We start from the raw sequence: 22,807 nt of genomic DNA, 5'->3' as shown, positions 1-22,807 counted from the left end.
TTTTTACTATTTAAGCCATACAATTTTGACTTCTATTTTGTCATCTTTCATCTTTCATCTTTAGCCATGTACTTATTTCTTCTTGGATAATGTTTGCACGCTCTTCATAGGGGAATATATTTGTCCCTCCACATATGATTAACGTATCTTTATCACAGACATCATGATCGTAACTGTTCATTCTCATTATCATCTACTAAAGATCATATGCAAGAAATCATTCAATTTGGAGAGCCTCAAACAAATGGATAATTCATCATGAAGATGCTACTTGTTACCAAAACAGTTGACACATATGAATGGCTAGACGATCTCTAAATTGAATGATTTTTTTGCAGATATGATCTTTGGATGATGGTAAAGAGAATGAACTGTTCCAAATCTTCTAATTATTATATTTGCATGCAAGGGCAGCCCTGATGATAGCCGAAGTAGGTGCTCGCCTAAGGACCACACTTCGAAAGGCCCCCAAAGTTTTTGTAAATATATATAAATCTTTACAATTCAAATTCAATAAAAATATCGCCACTTAGCACTACAGTCTAGTGATATTTCTTTTTACTTGTAAGTGAAAAGTCTTAGGTTCGATTCTTGCCAAAGGCAAATTTGAACCACATTATTTGTAACATTCCACATCGACCAATGGAGAGGGGGTGATGTGTCTTATATGCACATGCCCACCTCTATATAGCACAAGGCCTTTTGGGAACTCACTGGATTCGGATTCCATCGGAACTCCGAAGTTAGGCGAGTTCGGGCGAGAGCAATCTTAGGATGGGTGGCCCACTGGGAAGTTCTCGCGTGAGTTCCCAGAAACAAAATCGTGAGGGAATGGTAAGCCCAAAGCGGACAATACCGTACTATGGTGGAGCCAGTCTAAGATGTGGCAGAGTTTGGTATCAGAGCCACTCTACCGTGTGGTGCAAGTGTGCTGACGAGGACGTCGGGCCCTTAAGGGGGTGGATTGTAACATCCCACATCGACCAACGGAAAGAGGGTGATGTGCCTTATATGTACATGTCCACCTCCATATAGCACGAGGCCTTTAAGGAACTCACTGACTTTAGATTCCATCGGAACTCCGAAGTTAAGCGAGTTTGCGCTAGAGCAATCCTAGGATGGGTGGCCCACTGGGAAGTTCTCGCGTGAGTTCCCAGAAACAAAACCGTGAAGGTGCCGCCCAAAGCGGATAATATCGTGCTACGGCGGAGTCGAGACTGGGATGTGACATTATTGCTAGCCTATTGTGAGGTTAAGCTTACCCCCTTCCCTTAGTATAATAATATTGTTTGTTAAAAAAAATCAATAAAATTATAGGCAATTGAAAAAGAATTGGTTAAAAAATTAGACTATTTAAACTTAATTAGTACATTTGTGTCTAAAAACACGAGATGTGTAATATTTAAATAATGTTTGTATATTTTTCTTCTTTTAATATTGATTTTTAATGATATGTGATGTAGAAATAGACTTTATCATGTATTTAGAGATTTTTTTTTTTATGCTTAGTAATGTACAAAGAGTCAAGGGTCAAAAAACTCTAGGACGCCACTTAAATCTAGCCTAGGGCCCAAAATCTCAAGACTGCCATGTTCGTGCAATGAAATTACGTTAATCATAATTGGGAGAATAAGTAAATTTCCCATAAAGAGACACAAGTCTTCCTTCCCTCACACGTTGATTATATAATGAACGTTACTACAAATAAAGTGTAGAACCATGACTTCGTGTGTTAGTAGGTTTGAGCAAAAACCCAAAGTGTAGAAATCGGTGATTGTCGGGAGTAAAGTTGATGATGTACGTGGTCTATTATCTCAAAGTTAAACAAGGGACTAGGGTTTATCAAAAAAACAAAAAAAAAGGACCAGGGACTAGAGAGATGCTGCATGGTCCGTTCATTGATGGAGCGTATGAAATCTTTGTCAGCATTGTATCTGCTTGCCAGGTCACGGGACTACTGTGTGACTAGCTGCGGTACAAGTAGGCCGGCCGAGTTTTATAAAGCAACCATGCATGTCTAAATAATGTCGGATCCGACCGAGTTTGTCGTCATGCACGTCAACTATGTAATTACCCGACTTCTTGTCAATCCTCAGCTACCATTTAGTTTTTTACTTCAAATTATTGTTTTCCATATGCGTCGAAAAGTAGGCCAAAGTACTACAGTAGTTATTCCTTTCGGTAGTTTGCATGTGTGTTATAACAGAAATTAGGCAGCCTAAATTTAATACCTAAACATGCTACACTAGTGTGCTTTTAATATATTGATGAGGTTAAATACTGAACTCATGAGTTTAATAAGTTTAATATATTAAACTCATGAGTTGGCATGACACTCAAATCTTTCGGCCTATTGTAAGAGTGTGATTCCGACCTACTGTGGAAGAGCTTAGTAGCTAGTTTTGAAATGAATTACTTAATTAATTTGATTTAGACTCTTCAATTCTCATACGTGTTTATGCAATGTTATCTTGCATGTATGTTGCATGTATGTTGTAACTTTTCTAGTCTAACATCACTTGTCAAGTATATAATACCTTACAGTTTAATGTTAATTTTAATGTCATTATAAAATAATGTCAAAAATATAAGATGACAGAAAATCCATAAAAACATTTTCTCATCCTCACAATTATGCATCCATGATTGATTACTTTATTCGTAAATTGTGATCGAAATTTGTTTCCACCTTCATTCCTTCATTCCTCGCAATCATGCATCTATGATTGATTACTTTACTCGTAAATTGTGATCGAAACTTGTTTCCAACTTCAATCCTCACAATTATGCATCTATGATTGATTACTTTACCCCTTCGACAGGGAAGTTAATAATAAATTAAGTACAACCTGCGGCTAGAATTTAGTGCTTCATGAAATACCAAGTGACACTTCGAAAAATACAGAAACAAAGTTAGAACCAAGTTTCAAGGAGACAGCCACAGTCGGTGATTTGGCACAATGATTTGGGATTCTCTTAATATCATGCAATAATAAAATGCAAATAATATCTGCTCGATGACGTGAATTCACTGTCCACTTCTATAATCCACATCAATTGAAGTTCTCTGTGAAGAATTATTGTAATTAAATTAATATTTTTGTCTTCGCTGATAATTGTTAAGAGTGGTCCAACCCAGTTGGTGGAGGCGGTTTTGCTAATGGCTTAAGATAGGTTGAATGGCATTTTGGATGGTAGCTAACTTTGCTAGTAGCTCAACTATAATTTGACTACTTTGCATGATGTAATGTCTTTCCTATGCATAAAGGTTATAATATTTAGCGGGATTTGTTGATTTTTTTCTTCATTTTGTTCAAGAACTTTATTGGTTGATGATCTTTCTTAGTCTTCATATACACACCACGTGATTATAAGAGCTAATTACACGTATATCTCTTGAGGTTTTTTGAATTTTCACAAAGCCTTTCAAACTTATAAATATCACAAAGACTCTCTGATGTTTCAAAACCATTTCACAAACCCTTCTTCACGATTGAAAAATCCTGACAGTCGTGACATAAGTGGTGAAAATACCAAAAAACCCTTACGATATTAAAATAGTGTTTGGCTAGTTAGCCCATGCCTATCATATGGAAAACCCTAAGGCCAATTCCAACCTATGGCCTAAAACCTATAATTCCCCTTCTATTCTCCCCCCAATCCATTCCAACCCAAGTTCTAATTTGAACCTAAAACCTAAAAAAAAAAGCCTAATTTAGCCCATAATTTAGGCCAAGATTAGTGGTGGAGCCCCCACCCACATGGGTGCGTCTCCCACGTGTCTGCCAATAAAATTGAGCCTAACAGCTCTTTTGGTTGATCAACGGCTCACATTCAAATGGGTTGTTGGTTATCCAACGGTCCACATTTAATTTAGTTAATATTTTTGTTTTATATTTATAAATTTATTGAATTCAACGACTGAGATCGAATATGATCAAATCTAAAGGTAAAAAAAAGATCTAACGGTCCAAATTTAAATTCAACGGTTAAAATAATTATAAAAAATTATTTAACTCAAAATTCATCCAAAAACTCTATAAATACCTATATATTTGTTGAAACATCCACACAAAACTCACTTTTCTCCTACAATTCTTTCAATCTTTTCTTTCTACCATCTTCCAAAACCATGTGTTTGCTCATGTGTCTTGTGTTTATACATCTCTATCATGTGTTTCATATTCTTCTATAGTTGTATGGGCCCAAAGTTTAGAGTCATTATGCCCAGTAACATTTATCTAGAATCTTGTCATGGACCGTTCAGTCAAGGTCGGCCGAATCCTGTTGCGAGAATGATTGGTTTAGGTGAATGAGAGGTAGCCGAACCCTAGTACAACAAGGAGTCTTAAAGCTGAAAATGCTTAGAATTAGGGAATGAATCTGGTTCGTTAAAGAGCTTGGTTCAAAGACCTATAAAAGTTAGGATTGGGCGAAACCTGATCAGATTGGGATGAGGAATTATAATTCGAGCACATCTCTAGTTCGCCCATGAGGGGGGCTCGCTGCTATAAATAGAGAAGAGAGTGCATCATTCAAACCCTTTTCAAATCAACACACAAATTGCCCTAAGCAAAACTTCTCAACAACCTTGAGATTTTATCATCTCCCTTTTTCTTCCCGCCAACACATCTTCAGTTTGGATAAACAACATTGTGAAGGCAACTGGCAACATCTTTAGTTTTGATAGATAGCACTAGAGCCGTAGAATCAGTCGATCGATGATCATCTTCAGTTTGGATAGACAGCACTACTTCGAGGCCAACTAGTTATTATCCAAGTCTCGGTTAAGGATTTTCGAGTCCTTGTTGGTAGATGTCATCTTACTAGCCTTCTTGGTGAAGTGAGGTGTTACCAAGTTACTAGGCTCGGCACATTGAAAGCCGAATTTGTTTTATGATTGGATACTCACAAGTACGTTTTAGAGTTCGGCATTCTGACGGCTGAACCACATTTACAATCAAGACATTTATCTCATTTGAGTATTTGTGTCCACACAGTCTGGTACCAGTTCGGCGTTCTTATACTCTCACGAATATAATTACCGTGATCGAACTCGGCGGCAACGATTTGTGAACTTCGCAGAACTAGTAGCCTTGTCTTCAGGCTCTTGAACCCGAATGCCGAAACGTGTTCCTTCCTCGGTCATAGTCGAGAGATTAAAAAGTCAGCAGCCCAGTGCACATAAACACATTTTACTCCCTGGCCGACGAGTTGGCACGCACCACGTAGTTAGCTTATTAGTTACTCGGTCTGCGAGTCACGTAGGCTTGGTAGTTTTTGTAGGATCAACAATGGTGTTTCATGAGTTTCATGTGTCAGTTTAGTGATTTTTCAATGTTTATCGGAATATAAATATTTTTAAGTTAAAATATTCATAGGATAGTCTACATATATTTTTTTTTAAAGTTAATTTTTTTTGTTTAAATTAGCCTAAATTCATTCTTTAATAATTTGGGGCTAAAATTTTAAGCCAGAATGTTTGGAGCAGAAAAGTTGTTTCTGGGTTAAAACCTAAGAACCTGTTTGGTACTCTACTTAAATCTAATTTTTTAAACTCAAAAACAATTTTCAAGTTTTAGGCCTTAAAAACTTGTTTGGTATGACTATTTTCAAAAACTGAACTCAAGACTAACTAAAAAATATAGTCTATTATCTAAAAACACAAAAAATGAGTTTTGATAATTTTTAAACTTAAACTCACTTCTTTCTTTTATCTCCCTCCTCCTCTCTCACTCCAAATCTGTCCCTCTTTTCTTCTTTCTCTCTCCCCCTTTTTTTGTTTTATCTTTTTTCGTCTCTCCTCCAATTTGCTCTCTTCATTCCTTCGGTTCTTTATCTCACTCTTCTTCCTCTTTATCTCTTCCGATCCTCTCACTTCTTTCTCTTTCCTCCAATCATCTCTTACTTCCTCCTCTCTCCTCTTTCTCTCTCGATTCCTTATTTTTGGATCTCTTTATCGAGTTTAAGTTGAAAGATTTATAAAATTTAAATCGCATAACAAGCAAATTTTTGAGTCTTAAAGAAAATTGTTTTAAAAAAAATTCTTGAGAAATATTTTGGGAAATTATAAAAAATTTCAAATAGAATACCAAACAAGCCCTAAATTTTATGGGCTAAAAATTTTAGGTTTTAGACCAAGAGTTGGAGATGGTCTAATGATATCAAGCATGTATCAGAAAAACCCTCCTAGCAAGTTATAGATCTGCAACTGCTCATGCAAATAGAAAAACAAACAATTAATCCAAAAACATGTTACTGTTTACTTGATAGTAATAGAATCCAAAAATGGAGCAACATTATTTTTTATTAAGCTAAAGAAAGACTTTAGGGCAAATTAGTATGCTTGCAAAAAGAACAACGCGAAGACTGCGATGCTCTTTCTTTGTCATCCGATTAAAATATACACACAAACAAAATGAATGCACATGCCTTTTAAGTTTCGAACAATTTTTTCTGCCAACAAAGGAAAGGCTTCACTGCAAATGCAAATAAGGCCATCAAGTTTCATCCAACATGATCATCCAACTACTCTCAGAGCACAGAAACTGTAGAAATTTTTGGGGCAGCGAAAGGACTTCGTGATGCCAATATGGTAATGCCTTGTTAATTCATGTCGACCCAAATCTTATAGGCATACAAGTTTGGGCTTTATCTATTTACATAAACCAGACGATCTATGGATGAACCAATCGAAGAAGAGAGCGTCGAGCTAAGGACATGTAGTCTATTCAACGTAGGAGATGGGGAATTGGGGACAAATATTAATCTTTCTCCCCTTGTTAGTAATTTGGCGCAAATATGCGTATACATACAATATGATGTATTTTTCGAAGAATATATATATTCATTATGTAATTTACTAACTCAAGTTTATTCCCCCTTTTTTTGTGTGGATATATATATATAGGCCCTTTAAGGGAAGGGATCCTCATTTTTTTAAAAACATGGGGACACCCTCTTAACCATTAGATTTGATTTTAATGAAATTATGTGGTTGAGATTAAATCACAGGCCACAAAATCTCAACCACATAATTTCATTAAAGTCAAATCTAACGGTCAAGAGAATGTTCCCTTTTTTTTTTGAAAAATGAGGATATCTTCCCTTAAAGGCTTCATATATATATATATATATATATATATATATATATATATATATCCCTTTTTTTCCGTTACATGGAGGACAAGCTGAGACCTTGAGGGTTAAACTACACAACAATCCTAGACTAAGCTTCTTCAGCTTTATCATCTATGAAAACTGGTAGCAAGTTACATGGGAAGATGCACTTCATCATCACTAATTACAATCACTTGAGGAGAATAGAGATATACAAGGAGAAGAAGTAGATAATCCCAGGCTGATGGGATATTTAACTCGTGCATATACATTTTGCTGGCTAATCTAACTTCTTCTCGACGAGATAATCTCTCATATACCCAATGCACCACATGGTAATTATTCTTACTAATTAGAAGCGAGTGTTATGAAAAAATGATAGTGGTGATGATAGTGTGAGGTGAAACCAAACTAAATGGATCTTAATGAGTACCTATTAACAATCTCATAGGTTAATTTGCTACATCTAGTTGCATCCAATGGATTGAGTGTTATATACACACACCAAAATTTGTAAACCAAATTTGCAAATCAAATAATATGATTGTAGACAATTGGATTATTACTTAAGTATCGATTAACGTACTTGTTTTTTATTAGTGACACGTCATTTAATTTGCCAATTTAATTTAAAATTTTAGTCTCCTTAATATTATCATATGTATATACACACTCCGTTTCACAGTGGAACCTAGCACTAGTAGTTTAATTGTTGTAGTGTTTGTCCTAACTTTATCGGAAGATATATGTTATAAACCAAAGAGAAAACAGAAACATCCCATTCATGATTTTGAACGTAGGGAATGATTGTTAGTCAACATCGTCCAAGTCAGCATTCGACGCAATGATCGACTAAGAAACGTCCCACGTGGTCGCAGTGGGCTGCGGAAGATCGTTTTCGTTTCAATTTGCACATTTCTGACCGAACACGTAAGCTAATGTCAACACACAAACTGGTCCTGCCATAGGAAAGATTTTTTTTGCAACCATAATGTATGGTTTTGGTGACATTAATTATTGGTATAATAAAAATTTTCACGAGCTCAAAAATTATCCATATGATCTAGTAGGTGTTTGTTTTGTGGAGCTATCAATTACATAAAAGTATCTCTCCATACATAATGCGATGCAGAAGATACAACACTTGTTTTTTACATGTAAGAAATCATTTCTATATTATTTTACCTTATTAATAATAAGGTTCAAACTGTTCCTTATTTTTAACGTCATCTAAATATTATCTTTAGAAAAATACTTTTATTTAGAGATTGTTTAGCCATTTTTATGTGCAAACAGATTGATAGTTGTCTTAACAAGTAATATTTTCATAATTAATCATCAACTTGTTTGTTTCACGACTAAACAATATCCAAATCAAAATTTTAAAGATGATCTTTCAATAATGATAAAGGAATGAGAAACATGAACAATCGAACATGTATCATGGAGGACAAACCCTTGACTCTATACTAGCACGCTAGCTAATACTCAATTATGACAGATGACTTGCTTTACATTATAATATTGTAATCAAATACTAAATAAGATAAAATTTGAAGCCTCATGCGGCCGCCTCTCCCAACCCTTGTAATTAAAGGTCGGCCCTGGTGGAATTGGATCCCATCCAGATCCTCTTACATCTTAGTCGTTCATCGTATATCATACGGTTAGAAATTATTTAATTTTTTTATTTAAAATTAAACATAAATAGTATCTAATGAAAATTGACCGCACGATGTACAATGAACGGTTACGATGTGAGGATCCCTAAGATCCCCACAAAGTGGATTCGAAGAGGATCATTTTCCGGCCCTGGTGACGTGGTTACATGGAAAGAGCCTGACAATGTCTATTTTAAAGATTTTTTTAATTGATTGAAAAAATGGTTAGTAATTAAATAAGTTGGCTACATCACTTACATTACACATATTTAATATAACCATTATTTTGACAGTTAGATGGTTGTAATTAACACATATATTCACATGAATTATATTTAACCGTCAAATAATGATTTCTATTTAATACATTTTAAGTATTGTAATTAATTTCTTAATTAGAATAAAATAAAACAATAAAGAATTTTTAGAAAATTCCAATTGATGAAAAAAAAAATGATAGGATTTTTACTACTCATGTGAACGGGCTTAAATCTCCTATTTTACTTGCAAGAATCACAAGGTTATTGTAGTATAAACGAATTTCGCAAGGTCATCTCCACAGGGATTATTAAATAATTCGAACTAATCAGATTCCATTTAATTATTGTAAAATAAAAATTGAGGTGATTGATTTTATAACCTAATTAAAATAAAAATGAAATTAATAAATTAAAATAAACAATCTGCAATATTAGGACTAGAGAGAAAAAAAACAGTTCTGAGAAAATCAAATTAAGAAAGCACTAGGGTTCCACCATCACCTAGCAATCCTATGAATTTTTACTAATTACTTATGATCTACACATGCCACTTTGAAGGTTAGATTTTCCTAATTCATATTCTACTTGGAATCTCCAACATAGAACGTATATCTAACATGCAACCCGTCCGGATGTTCGGATCAAATCTAAACATGAAAGACTCATTATGTTTTATGAAAATCATTTGAAAAACCATGCAATCCTTAAGACGTGATATTCATCCTAAGAGAAATTACAATTATTAATCACAAGAAGCCAGCGTCAATTTCAGGGAACCTTCCGACCAAAATTGCATCAAATTACTTTTTTAAAGATCCTAATGGTGATCAGGCATTAAGACAATTAGATAGTTTTTATCCCGGTGATTAACAATTCAAAATATGCATGCAATCAATCATAAGCAATCAAATAAAAATCACATATTCATGCTAAGGCTCAAGGCTTCGCCCTAGCAAAAGAAATTAGTTCCGCATATTCATAATTGAAATCATAGAAAATATTTATTAAGAAAAGGATTGAAAACACCTTCAAGTAGAAAATCTTCAAAACCCTAGCACTTCTCTCTGTCTCCAATATTGCATAAAATAAAGCGTAATCTAAAACTGTAGACGGCTAAGCAATATATTTGCCAAGCCACCCCGCAAACCCTAGGAAACATAACCCTAAATTAAAATAATAAAATTCGTCTAAAATCTGAACAGCCACGTTTTGGCCCATAAGCTGCTCCAAAACTGGCCCAATATAGCTGGATTTGATGTTTGGAATATTCTGAACACTTTTCCAGAAGGCCAAGAACCCATCCGAGGTCATCTTGGGCTCCAAAAACGTCATTTAAGCAAAAAAACGTCATTTTCCAGCACTGCGCACTACTTCTTTATTTCATCGCCAGAAAATAACCGCTTGGTGGAAAAATCCCAAATTTTTATACGATCAAGCTAAGTGACTCACGAACGTCCTCCAACTGGAATTACTTCAAAATTCGTCCATTTGATCATGTTTTGCTCAAGAGGAAGTCGAAAGTCCTATATTGAAAATACAATTCAAAATATCAAAATTCTTCCAATATATTAACCAAAATACACTAAGATTAGGGTAAAATATATAATATAAAATCTACTCATCAAAAAACATGAAAGTGTTGAAAATTCCAATTTGAAGAAAAAAAATATAAAGAAGATGAAAGTGAAGTCTCAAAATATCGTCTTTCACTGTCACTTAATATTACGATCTAATGATATTCTTCTTCACTTGTAAGTAAGAGGTCTTAGGTTTGGTTCTCGCCAAATGCGATTTTGAACCATATTATGAGGCTAAGTCAATCTCTCATCCTTAGTATAGATAATATCATTTGTTAAAAAAAAATATCGTCTTTCACTAGATGGTACCTTTGCACTTTGGCAATTTTAGATGAATTCCCAATCAAAACAATCATATACCAAATTTTATAGTAGCACTTATGAAGTGGAACTCTAAGGGGAAATTTGGTTATCTGGACCCATCAAGGAGCTCCCTTGATCACACATTTGTAGTTGGTCGATCTTGATGAAAGTGATGGGGGATCCGTATGAGCATGATTTATCCATATGGAATTTACCTTGGATGCTGACTTCAACATAATTAGGTCATCTCCAATCGAAAGGTCCAAATGGTAGAAAATAGCCCGAAAATTGTCTCCAACTGAGGGCTAGGCCAAAGGGCTCGTGGGCCCCACAAGACAAAAAAATGCCAAAGGGCCTACCGGCTGGCCATCTTTAGCCCAATTTTTTTTTTGGACGTTTTTTTTTAATTTCTAATTTTTTTTTCCTACACCATTTCTCACATATTTTTCATCATTTCACATTATCTTACCTCATTTTATTTCAATTCTTCACATTCCATACTATAGCCCTTTATCCATCGGTTGGAGATAATTTTTTGTGATAGGGCTAAAACGAGCCATATGGCCCTTTGGCCCTCAGTTGAAGATGGTAAGAAATATGACTCTGCACTGTTCATTAAAATATTAATTTCTTGGAAGACCAAAGGGCTAAAACAAGCCCTATGGCCCTCCTTCAGTTGGAGATGGTCTTAGAGAATGCGATGATGACAAGGGCACCATGGGGGACTCCACCTAATTACATTGAGAGAGAAATGTTACGAAGACTCTTTTAAAGTGTGACTCTTTATGGATTCTTTGTCATATTATATTTTTGACACAATATTTTATAATGTTGGCGTATGAATTGTGCAAAAAATTTGAGATTGCGGAGAGTCCATGAAAAGTCTCACTTTGAGAGTCTCTTTAGCATTTCTCATATTGACAATGACTTACATGACACGAATTTTTTGCTATTACAAGGTCTCGTGCCAACAAAATTAAGATATGTGAAAATTTTCGTCCATATATCTTTATTGGCAAAAAATCGGATAAATGGTCCTCGTGGTTGTAAGGTATTTGGTAGATAGCACATGTGCTAAAATAATTCAAATTTAAACCCTTGTGATAAAGTCTGTTAAGGTTTATGCCTCAAACTGAACTTCTGTTGTTCCTCGGTTAGTGTGAGGCTAAGATGGTCATTTCATCGATCAGTTTAGCTTCCTAACTAATTGATCAGTTTAGCATTCATAACTAAAACCCCATTCCCAATTCTGAAGCAATGAAATCACAAGTGGAATTCTTTGATGGAAATCAGAAAGGTTTAGTTCATGTTCGGTTAGCCACATCAATGGCTAAGAGAAGGGTGGATAGAGACATTGTACCAAAATAATCAAGTATTGCTGCAATCTTGATAACCTGCAACACCCAAAAGGGAAAACAAAAATTAAATGACCCCAATTTCAAAAACTCAAATGGAGATAGAAGAAGGTACATTGGGAAGTGACGAGGCTGAGATTCTAAAAACTAATGTTAAGATTGTGGAGGGCAGTTTTCGTCAAAGATGAGCAGTAAATTCACGACACGATGCGTTGTTTGAGAGTTGTTTGGAGATGAGAATTCAAATCAGAGAAGTGAGAGAGAAGTGTTGCCAACAGTGGAGGAGCTTTGTGAAGTACATGTTCGTGGGCTGAGAATGGTGGTTTAAAAACCTCAATTGGTTAGAGGAGATGGCTATAGGTTGGGGCAGAGAGAGGTGAAGAAGGAGTAGCTTCCATTTGAGATGGGGAAATCGAATCGACCGATCGAGAAGATGAAATTGTTGCGTTTGGTTTTGTTTCTAGTTCGGCAGGTTGCAGAGATAGAAGAAAGAAAGGAAGAGGAAGAGGGAAGAGGGAAGAGAGAGAGGGTGGCGTTAAGGAGCAACGAACGAGAGTTTCAAATTTGTATCCTATAACCACGATGACCATTTATCCGATTTGGCTTATCTTTATTTCATTAGCCTAAGATGATGTGAGTGTGGGTGTAATTGTTCTCCAAGAGATTCATGCTTAAATTAGAAACTTCCCTCACTTTTCTCTATAGGATTGTAATTATTCACAAATTTTTACATTTTGTATGGTTAAGATTATTTTCTTGCTGAACTACATAAATTGACAATTACATTATAATTTTTTTTGGGAGTTGTTTGTAACACTAGGACCGGCTCTGAGGAGAGTCAAAAGAGGCGACCAATTGTTATTTTTTGTTCATTCCCAAGTTATGTAAATATGAAAAAGTTGACGAATCATCTTCATTCACCTTGTACATAATTTCATGATGTTAAAACAGTTAAAGCATGAAATATCTTTGTTTGCCAATCTGTTTTAAGTATGAAGTTGGGATGGGCCTTTTCGACCCAACGATAAATTTTCTTTAGCCCATGGTAAAAAGCCCAAAGTTCTGCTGTGGTCCCAAGGCACACTCTTCCCATGTTGTGTCCAAAGCTCATGATACATTTATGGGCTTGCTCATGATCACGGTTCATTTTGTCTTTGTCAAACAATAGATTTTGTTAAATTAATCATTGATGGGATTTGAACTCACGCCGTCATGCAATGGCTCAGCATCTATCCACCACTATGGTAAAGGATCACTTGCGCTCATGATCATGGTTTAAATATATGCATTTTGTTGGATAATTTAAGTTTATGACAATAAATTTAGGGGTTGTTTTATCACACCTCACATTTTTGTTAATCAAGATGTGCTTAGTATACCTCACATCCATTTTTTTTTTAACAAACGATATTATCTATATTAAGATAGAGGTGGTGGGTTTAGCCTCATAATATGTTAGCAATATTGTGGTTCAAATTTGCTTTTAGCGGGAATCAAACCCAAAACCTCTCACTTACAAATGAAGAAGAATATTACTATGCCGTAGTATTAAATGGCACCCCACATCCACTTTTTAAATTAAAATTTATCTTTACTTTCCAATACTATTCTCACACCCCATACTCTTTGTGAATTGGATTTTAGGGTCTCGTTTTCTATAGATTTTGGGGTTTTCTGTCAATTAGGGTTCATGTACAACAAAATATTTTTGCATCAGTGTAGAGCTTAAATATATCCAATAAATAGAATATACATTACTTAGTGGATACAAAGATAAAAATTGAGTGGAAACACATCCAATAAGCAAACTCTAAAATCGAAAACTGAATAGCAACCATTGTGAAGAAAATTCTTCCCGGCACATTTTTCTTTACGAATGAATTTAATTAAATCTCAACCGTTCCACAGGAAAGAAAAATGTGACCGCTACCAAAACTCTTCATTGTGGGAGAAATTTTTCAATGCGATCGGAACACAATATATGTGCTAAAAAGTTAATAATTAAAAAAAAAAAATCCCACCACTTATGTAAAAATATGTAGTGTATCATTTATGTTTCGGTTACAATGAAAATTTTCTCTCATTGTGGACCCTAGCTGACATGGACTCACCTAGAGGGGCCCGCCCAACGATGACGTGGAGTAAAGAGCTCCTCTTACCGCAACCGTATTTGTTTGCTTTGGAAGTTCCAACAGCAGCCACATTTGCCAAATCTCCTCGTTATCTCTCTCTCCGAGCCACTGCGAGCACAGAGTGAGTGAGAGCCATGGAGATGGCAACCTGCAGCTTCCACAGCTCCTCCTTCACCCTTCCAAACCCTAACACCAACAACCCTAGAATTACTACCCTTTGCTCCAAGCAACTCTTCGGCTTCACCTTGCCTTCTTCCTCAACCGCCAAAACCACCACACTCAAACTCCGCTCCCGGAACTCGAATCGCTTCTCCGCTCACCCGCCAATCAAATGCTCCGTCTCCGAAGCCACCGAAGCCGCAGCCATCGAAACAGGTACATTCGCTTCTTCTTCTCTTGCAACCTTTCATTTCTATGCCTCTGCTCCTCGTTTTCCTATTTACTGCAGCAATTCATTACGTTAGTTTGGTATTTGAAGAGGTTTATCTTCGAAGTAGTCTCGTAGCAACAGAGGTTGTTTTCTTCCTTGATTTGTTGATTGTGTGTGTGTGTGTGTGTGTGTGTTGGTTTGGAATGGTGGGTAATGTTAGTCTGATTGGGAACTTGGTTCTTGTCTTAGAGAGGAGGAGTAAATTGATGAGGAGAGCTGACATAAGGAACATAGCAATCGTAGCGCATGTTGACCACGGAAAAACAACTTTGGTTGATGCAATGTTGAGGCAATCAAAGGTAAGACTAGAAACCTCATCAAAATTCTTCATGTCTGTATGATTTGGTTTGTATTTCTAAATTTCTTAATGACATTGTTGGGGGATTTTGTGCAGGTCTTTCGTGATAACCAATTTGTACAGGAAAGGATAATGGACTCGAATGATCTAGAGCGTGAAAGGGGAATTACTATACTAAGCAAAAATACCTCCATTACTTATAAAGACTCAAAGATTAATATAATTGATACTCCTGGACATTCTGACTTTGGAGGCGAAGTCGAACGCATCCTTAATATGGTGGAAGGCATTCTTCTAGTGGTACCCTTTTGCACGTTCTGTTGCTTTGGATTGTAATCCTTATGTGTAGTGTTTTTCATGTCAGCATTTTGCTTGCTATGTCTTTGTAGGTAGATTCTGTCGAGGGCCCAATGCCACAAACAAGATTTGTTTTGAAGAAGGCTCTAGAATTTGGCCATGCAGTTGTTGTTGTTGTTAATAAGATTGATAGGCCTTCAGCTCGTCCCGATTTTGTCATCAATTCCACTTTTGAACTATTTATCGAACTAAATGCGACTGATGAACAGGTAACAAATTTTTTGGATTTCCATTTGTTTCTCAAACCGGGTGCTTTATTTTGACTCCTAGTGCCTCTGAAACGATATATCTGGGGTGTTGAAATGGTATCTTGGAATACTGGTAACTAGTTTGTGGCTATTGTGGAATATAATAGCAAGAAATTTCCTTTTTGAAAACCTGTTTTAAATCTTGATCAGACTGAGAAAGCTAAAAAGTCTGTGGCATTAAAAGTCTAATCTCTTTGTTTTCCTTGCAGTGTGATTTCCAAGCAATATATGCTAGTGGTATTAAAGGAAAGGCTGGGTTGTCAGCTGATAAATTGGCAGATGATCTTGGGCCCCTTTTCGAGGCCATAATGAGATGCATACCTGGGCCTGCTATTGACAAAGATGGTGCACTTCAAATGCTTGTTAGTACCTTTTCTTTAATCTCATTGTTCTTTGTCCCTTTATTTTATGAATATTTACAACTAATATTGAGTGTAATATCCGGATTTAACTAGTTCTTACTTAAAGAACTGTACAAAATAATACAGCATAGAGAAGGCTGATCAATATAATGAGATCACAGGGGTTTTCTTGTATTTACCTGTTAATATTTGTAAATGATTAAGGCAATATGAGCTGATGCTTGCATACTTTGGAATAGTGAGTTCAAAAATTACCTATCACGTTTCAGACCAAGACGACCTTTTACTACATTTCAGGAAAATGAAAAAAGTTAATGGCTAAAGTTGACTGTTATGAATTACAAAATTTCTGGTCATATTAAAACAATTCAGTTGAGTGGCTAGCGAAGGCAAAATGAACTGTAGTACAAAAAGCTTTTATTTTGTCACCATAATACTTGTATAGCTTTAACTTGTTGCTACGAAACTTAGCTGCATTTGCTTTTACTTTACTCTTTTTATTTTTCGAGTTTTCTTAGTATTCAACTTAGGCATCTATAGACTATTCTGTACGTAATTTTAATCGAAATATTGCAGGTTACAAATATCGAGTATGATGAACATAAAGGACGAATAGCTATTGGACGTTTGCATGCTGGGGTTCTGAAGAAAGGGATGGATGTGAAGGTGAGTTTGAGCCAAATCTGGAAACCTGGTCAATGTATTCTAGCTTTTTCTTTTCATTTATTTTCTTCACCAAATTAAATAGCTTGGGATATTATTTTCATGATATCTGACTATTGCTGTTAATATTTAACCCATATCAGTATTATTTTTACATATTTTATATGAATTCATAAGATTGTATTTTTTTTTTCTTCATGATTGAAGTTCATTTCCAAAAAGAAAGGGAAGGCATAAAGTTCATCTTAATGCATTTTCTTCAATACAGGAAAAGAAACAAGTTTTCTAAACTTCTGCTTATGATGTGATTTTATAGGTATGCACCTCAGAAGATGCATGTCGAGTTGCAAGAGTTAGTGAGCTTTTTGTGTATGAGAAATTTAGTAGGGTTCCTGCAGAAAGTGTGGAGGCTGGTGATATATGTGCTGTTTGTGGAATCAATGATATTCAGGTTATAACTTTGTTGATGCCATTGCTATCACATTTTTTTATTTATAAATTTGAGAGTTATTTCTTGGTTTATTTAATATTTTAAATTTACTCAGATTGGCGAGACAATTGCTTGTAAGATCGCTGGGACACCACTACCTGCCATTAGGGTTGAGGAACCAACAGTGAAAATGGCTTTTGCCATAAACACTTCACCGTTTGTTGGACGTGAGGTATGCCTACAAAATAATTTCTACAGATGTTTACTGTCTCATACTTTTACAACTTGCCCCAATTCCTTAAGATTTCCTTTTAGGTATATATGTATGAAACAAGCCAGAATAATCTGCGTTTTGTAAAGTACAGAGACACCTTATCAATAGGGATCTCTTTCGATGATGGGATCACAATGTGGGCCCAATCCTCAATGCAGTCAATTCCAAGTCTTCACTTTTTTAGTCTCTTCGTTGATCATCCTTGTAAAAATCCAACAAATCTGAAATCAGTTATCTAATTATGATCAAATATATAGACAAACAGAGTCCTTTCGTTGAGAACTGAAATATAGATGATAATTCAAATGGGCAATCAATTTCCAACTTTTCTGATCTTTTTCCAGGGACGACTCTTAGATGGGAGTCTAAAACTTATACGGTTTGTATAGCCAGGCCATTTTGCAAAGTGGCACCAACAATGCTCCCCTTAATTCTCCTTGGAAGGGATCCCTATTCAAAATGAGCCTTTATAATTACATATGCATATATTATGTCCATCCAACAGTTTCTCAAACTACGTTAATAGATTGGGCGGCTTACTGAGTACACTAGTTTCATTACATCATAATCTCTTTCCCAGCATCCTGGCTCTCAAAAATATACACACTATACTTGAGATGTACAGTTTATATAAAAGGTCGTACCCAGTGCACAAGGCTCCCGCTTTACGCAGGGTCTGGGAGAGGTGAATGTCGGCTAGCCTTACCCCTATTTATGGAGAGGCTGCTCCCAAGTCTCGAACCCGAGACCTACCGCTCATGGGCAAAGGCACTTGCCATCGCACCAAGTGCGACCTCTAGATGTACAGTTTATATAATTGGATATATTCTTGAGAATGCTTAACATCCCACATCTGGATTTCAAGCCTTACAGGAGCATTTGAATGGCTTGGTACTTACGTTAAGTCACTCATCTGAGACCTTATTATTAAAACCTAAAACTCCTAAACAGTCATTCTATATTCTTAAGTATATACCCTGTGGGCAATTGGAGCAGAAGATGTAAGACATGCTGCATTTTAAAAATGTGTGAAAGTAGAGATGATTTTGTATTAACATAAATAGGGTGATGTTTTTTGTTTCTGGTCGAAATAGGGTAAGTTCAATTGCCACATTATGGAATAGTATGATGTTAGACTGTTGGTTTGGCACTGTAGATTCAAACAAGAGTCCACCTAATCAGTGGTTCTTGATTGACGGTCTGTCAACATTGCATGCAAATTATCTGACAACTTAAGTTTCTGCCTGGTCGATGGTTCATATCTTTTGTTAATGTCCTACAGGTTATTAGTTCTGGCACAAATGTCAAGGGATCTTTATCTTGTGTGACCTTAATTGGAAATGTATTTGGTCCTTTTCAGGGAAAGTATGTTACCAGTAGGAACTTACGCGATCGTCTTTCTCGTGAGCTTGAGCGTAACTTGGCTATGAAGGTTGAAGATGGCGAAACAGCAGACACCTTCATTGTTAGTGGACGGGGTACTTTACATATTACAATATTGATCGAGAACATGTGAGTATGGTTATTTTGTTGTTATTCCACAATCCTGTTTCTTCTATATGCACCATTTTAAATGGTTATTCAATTCAGGCGAAGAGAAGGATATGAATTCATGGTGGGACCTCCCAAAGTTATTAACAAAAGGGTGAATGACAAATTGCTAGAACCATATGAGGTGAGTGTTGAAACTTTATTGTTTCTTATGTGTATGAAATGGGCGAATTTTGAAATTACTTACTATCATGGTTGAAGGCCAATATTTCCACTTTGATTGGAATGAAAACAGGGCACATCGTCATACTACTTAAAAATAATAATAAATGCATTGCTTAATTTTTAAGAACTGCAAAGCGGTGGTTCATTCAAAATTACAAATAAACGGTTGGCCAAATGCTTTTCTTTTCGAGGAAAATATCCCCTATAAGTTTCGAATCATGCTACCGCTCATCTGATAAGAGTCGTTTATGTCATGTGGATTGCTTGCAGATCGCCACTGTGGAGGTGCCAGAAGAACACATGGGCCCTGTTGTTGAGCTTCTTGGCAAAAGGAGGGGGCAGATGTTTGATATGCAAGGAGTTGGGTGTGTAGACATTATCCTGTTTCTATTTTCATCTATAACTAATCATCTTTTATCAATGTGAATGCATAGTAGGCGATGATCAAGCACATGAAAATATTTAGAGCATAATTTTCTCTGTAACTCTAGCAGTGGTTAGGGTGCAACAAAAGTTTGCACCCTGTAAAAGATGGATTTTTAGATAAGGATACAGTAATTACCTAAAATCAGTTGCCAATCTATAATTTTATGCATCTGCTTGTGCAGGTGCAATATCCATGCACCCTCACATTTCCCCTGTATATGCAATGCACATTAGTTGACCTTGCACCTGAATGTCGAGCCCATAATGAAGACCTTGTGAGAAAGATTGTTGCTCCTTTAGTAATTTATTGTGCTTTCTATACCACAATTGCTTGTCAGTTTCACTCTTCCTGAACTGATGCAAATAAATTTCCATGTAGAACTCTCTTAACTAAAATTATGCACTTTTGGTTTTGAAATTAATAGACTATGTAACTGAAAGAACATTAGTAAACCAATACTTAATTGTCATCTAATAATGGTCCCCTTCCCCCGCAGTGGGTATCATGGAGGGTCATAGTGCTTTCACATACTCTCCTTTTTTTTGTCTGATTATGGCCGTGAAAGTTATTGAATTTTCTACTTGGTGAATGCAACATCTGATCTGATTATCTGTCTGGACTATGCATGCACCAGGTCTGAAGGCACAACCTTCCTCAAATATAAAATTCCAACTCGTGGCCTTCTTGGTTTGCGAAATGCAATTTTAACAGCTTCTCGTGGCACTGCAATTCTCAACACAATATTTGATAGCTACGGTCCTTGGGCTGGTGATATGAGTACCCGGGATCAGGGTTCACTGGTAACTTCTGATATATAATTCATTATTTTGATGTTTAACTTTACAAGTCTTAGTGATGGTGAAAGCCTTTTGCCAATGTCTGTTATGGTACTGACTACAATAGTTGTTATATCACTTGTCACACTTTTGGACATCTAAAGCTGAGATGATTTTTTGCATTAAAGTGAAACTCAAGTTCAAGCATTCCAAGTCATCCAAAATAACAATAAGATCGTATATGTGACTTGCATGTATGTCTCCCCAGTGTCAGGATAACTAAATTTAACTGCGAGAGATTTATTTTCAGGTTGCCTTTGAGGGTGGAACGAGTACTTCTTATGCCATTTCTAGTTCACAGGAGAGGGGGCAGTTGTTTATTGGTCCCGGGGTGGAAGTTTATAAAGGTCAGATAGTCGGCATCCATCAGCGGCCTGGGGACTTGTCCCTTAATGTGTGTAAGAAGAAGGCAGCAACAAATATCCGTTCCAACAAAGAACAAACTGGTGAGAAGCAACTATAGTGCTTGCTAATTTTTTTTCCTGTCTATTGCGCAAAAGAAGAGGTCGCACTTGGTGCGATGGCAAGTGCCTTCGCCCATAAGCGGTAGGTCTCGGGTTCGAGACTTGGGAGCAGCCTCTCCATAAATGGGGGTAAGGCTAGCCGACATTCACCTCTCCCAGACCCTGCGTAAAGCGGGAGCCTTGTGCATTGGGTATGACCTTTTTTATTGCGCAAAAGAGTTAACTCCCTTCTGATATTGTTAAGTTTAAATTTATTAAGCTATGATAGGTTGACCAAAAAGATATATCGGTGAAATTTAGCTGTTTTAAGGCAATAATGCCGAGTAAATAATAAAAACTAATTTTTTTTCCTAACATTCCAATTATGTCTAACCAAGTTGTTACTTTGTATTTGTAAGCTATTTATCCCATTGTGAATAGTACTTTTAGGCAGACCCAATAAACATAGTACTCTACATGGGGCAACCTAAATAGATTGAATTTTCATCAGAATAATTTTGCTTTTGCTCTACATGATTTGAATGTCCGCTCTTTTTTTCCCAGAACAAAATTATCCTTATATTTGTGAGGAGAACGGGATATTTGATGTTTCTTAAGTTTAATGGTGTCTTATGCTTAATATTTGTCAGAACTAGTGCAATAGCCCTTCAATTAGGCTAGTATTTTCTGAAAGGTCTCTCCAATTTCCCACTTCAATAATCTACCAAGGCATTAATTGCTTATAAAATGGTTGGGTTCTCATGTTTTCTTCTAAGTTTTTTACGAGTAATTCAATTTTCTTGAGTTTGTACATCCGCAGAAGCAAGCCTCAGTTTATAGCATTTGATAATCTCGAATCTCCCTTTTCTCTGTGCAGTGATTCTTGACACCCCATTGGATTACAGTCTGGATGACTGCATTGAGTATATTCAAGAGGATGAATTGGTGGAGGTAACTCCTGCGAGTATCCGAATGTGCAAGAACCCAAAGTTTTCAAAGAAATCAAACAGGTAGTAAGTTTTCGTTAATACATATATGATGTGAACCGATGATTATACTGGCAAAGCTCATTGCTTTATGTTTAGACATCAAGGAGAAAGAGTAAGCAAAGTTTTGCAATCTTAATTGGTTGTATATAAAAGAATGAGACTCAAAGTTGTGGTACTATAAGATGTTCACTGGTGATGTGAAAAGACAAATTGAATTGATGAAGATTTCTGACTTTGAGTTGTCATGGAGACTGCCATTGTCACGTAGTTTTTATTTTATAGAAGAAGTCAATACTTTTAGCTAATGGAAAGGAAATGTTAGCAAATGATATATTATTTTGCGAATTTTAACTGCTGCTTGTTCGAGCTCAGGCCTGTCATCAGTTGCTTAACAGGTACGTTTTGTCACTTACTCAAACTCTCTTATTATTAAGACATTCCAAGACCTATCTATTGGTTAGAACAATTTGTTGTCAAATTATCAGAGAAACGGCCCACTTCCAACGACACCGACCCTAACTTGTTAATTACCGCCTGCACAGTTTGATCGTGGTGCGGATTTGTCACAAAAAGCATCGGTATTAGTTGAAGTGAGGTCATACCAACTTAGGATATTTAAACTCTTCTTTTTTCTCAATTTCTGCCCGACGTGGAACATTTCAACATTTGTGTGTTCGTGTGTTCGTGAGATATATAACGAAACCGTGATTCATACGACCCGGGACAAAGGAGATATATAAGACCAACCCTAAGAGAGAGTCATACGTACACGAAAGAGCATTTCGTTTCGTTTTGTTGACTTTTTAAGCGAAGGGACTAGTATTAAAGGCCTAGAAGACGATAAGCTTCAAAGTTTGGAGTTTACCCTTTCACTTAAGTTCTTGGTTGTTCTGCCCCTCCTCTTCTAGTATCGCTTGTATAAAAACA

At 36.1% G+C, this 22,807-nt stretch overlaps 1 protein-coding gene across 1 annotated transcript; it reads left to right on the top strand.

Annotated features, from left to right (window-relative positions):
* Positions 1 to 14,449: 14,449 nt before the first annotated feature.
* Positions 14,450 to 22,112, top strand: LOC103424353 (putative elongation factor TypA-like SVR3, chloroplastic). Its single transcript, XM_029092527.2, has 14 exons — positions 14,450 to 14,782; positions 15,027 to 15,136; positions 15,232 to 15,435; positions 15,525 to 15,701; positions 15,950 to 16,102; positions 16,679 to 16,768; positions 17,082 to 17,216; positions 17,311 to 17,427; positions 18,830 to 18,981; positions 19,060 to 19,144; positions 19,456 to 19,550; positions 20,247 to 20,412; positions 20,699 to 20,894; positions 21,769 to 22,112. Exons 1-14 carry the CDS (start codon positions 14,542 to 14,544, stop codon positions 21,903 to 21,905), a joined length of 2,058 nt encoding a protein of 685 aa, XP_028948360.2. The 5' UTR covers positions 14,450 to 14,541; the 3' UTR covers positions 21,906 to 22,112.
* The last annotated feature ends 695 nt before the right edge of the window (positions 22,113 to 22,807 follow it).

The sequence above is a fragment of the Malus domestica genome, chromosome 14, assembly GCF_042453785.1.
Source record: "Malus domestica chromosome 14, GDT2T_hap1".
Taxonomy (NCBI): Eukaryota; Viridiplantae; Streptophyta; class Magnoliopsida; order Rosales; family Rosaceae; genus Malus; species Malus domestica.
This window is presented reverse-complemented; position numbering and strand designations above follow the sequence as displayed.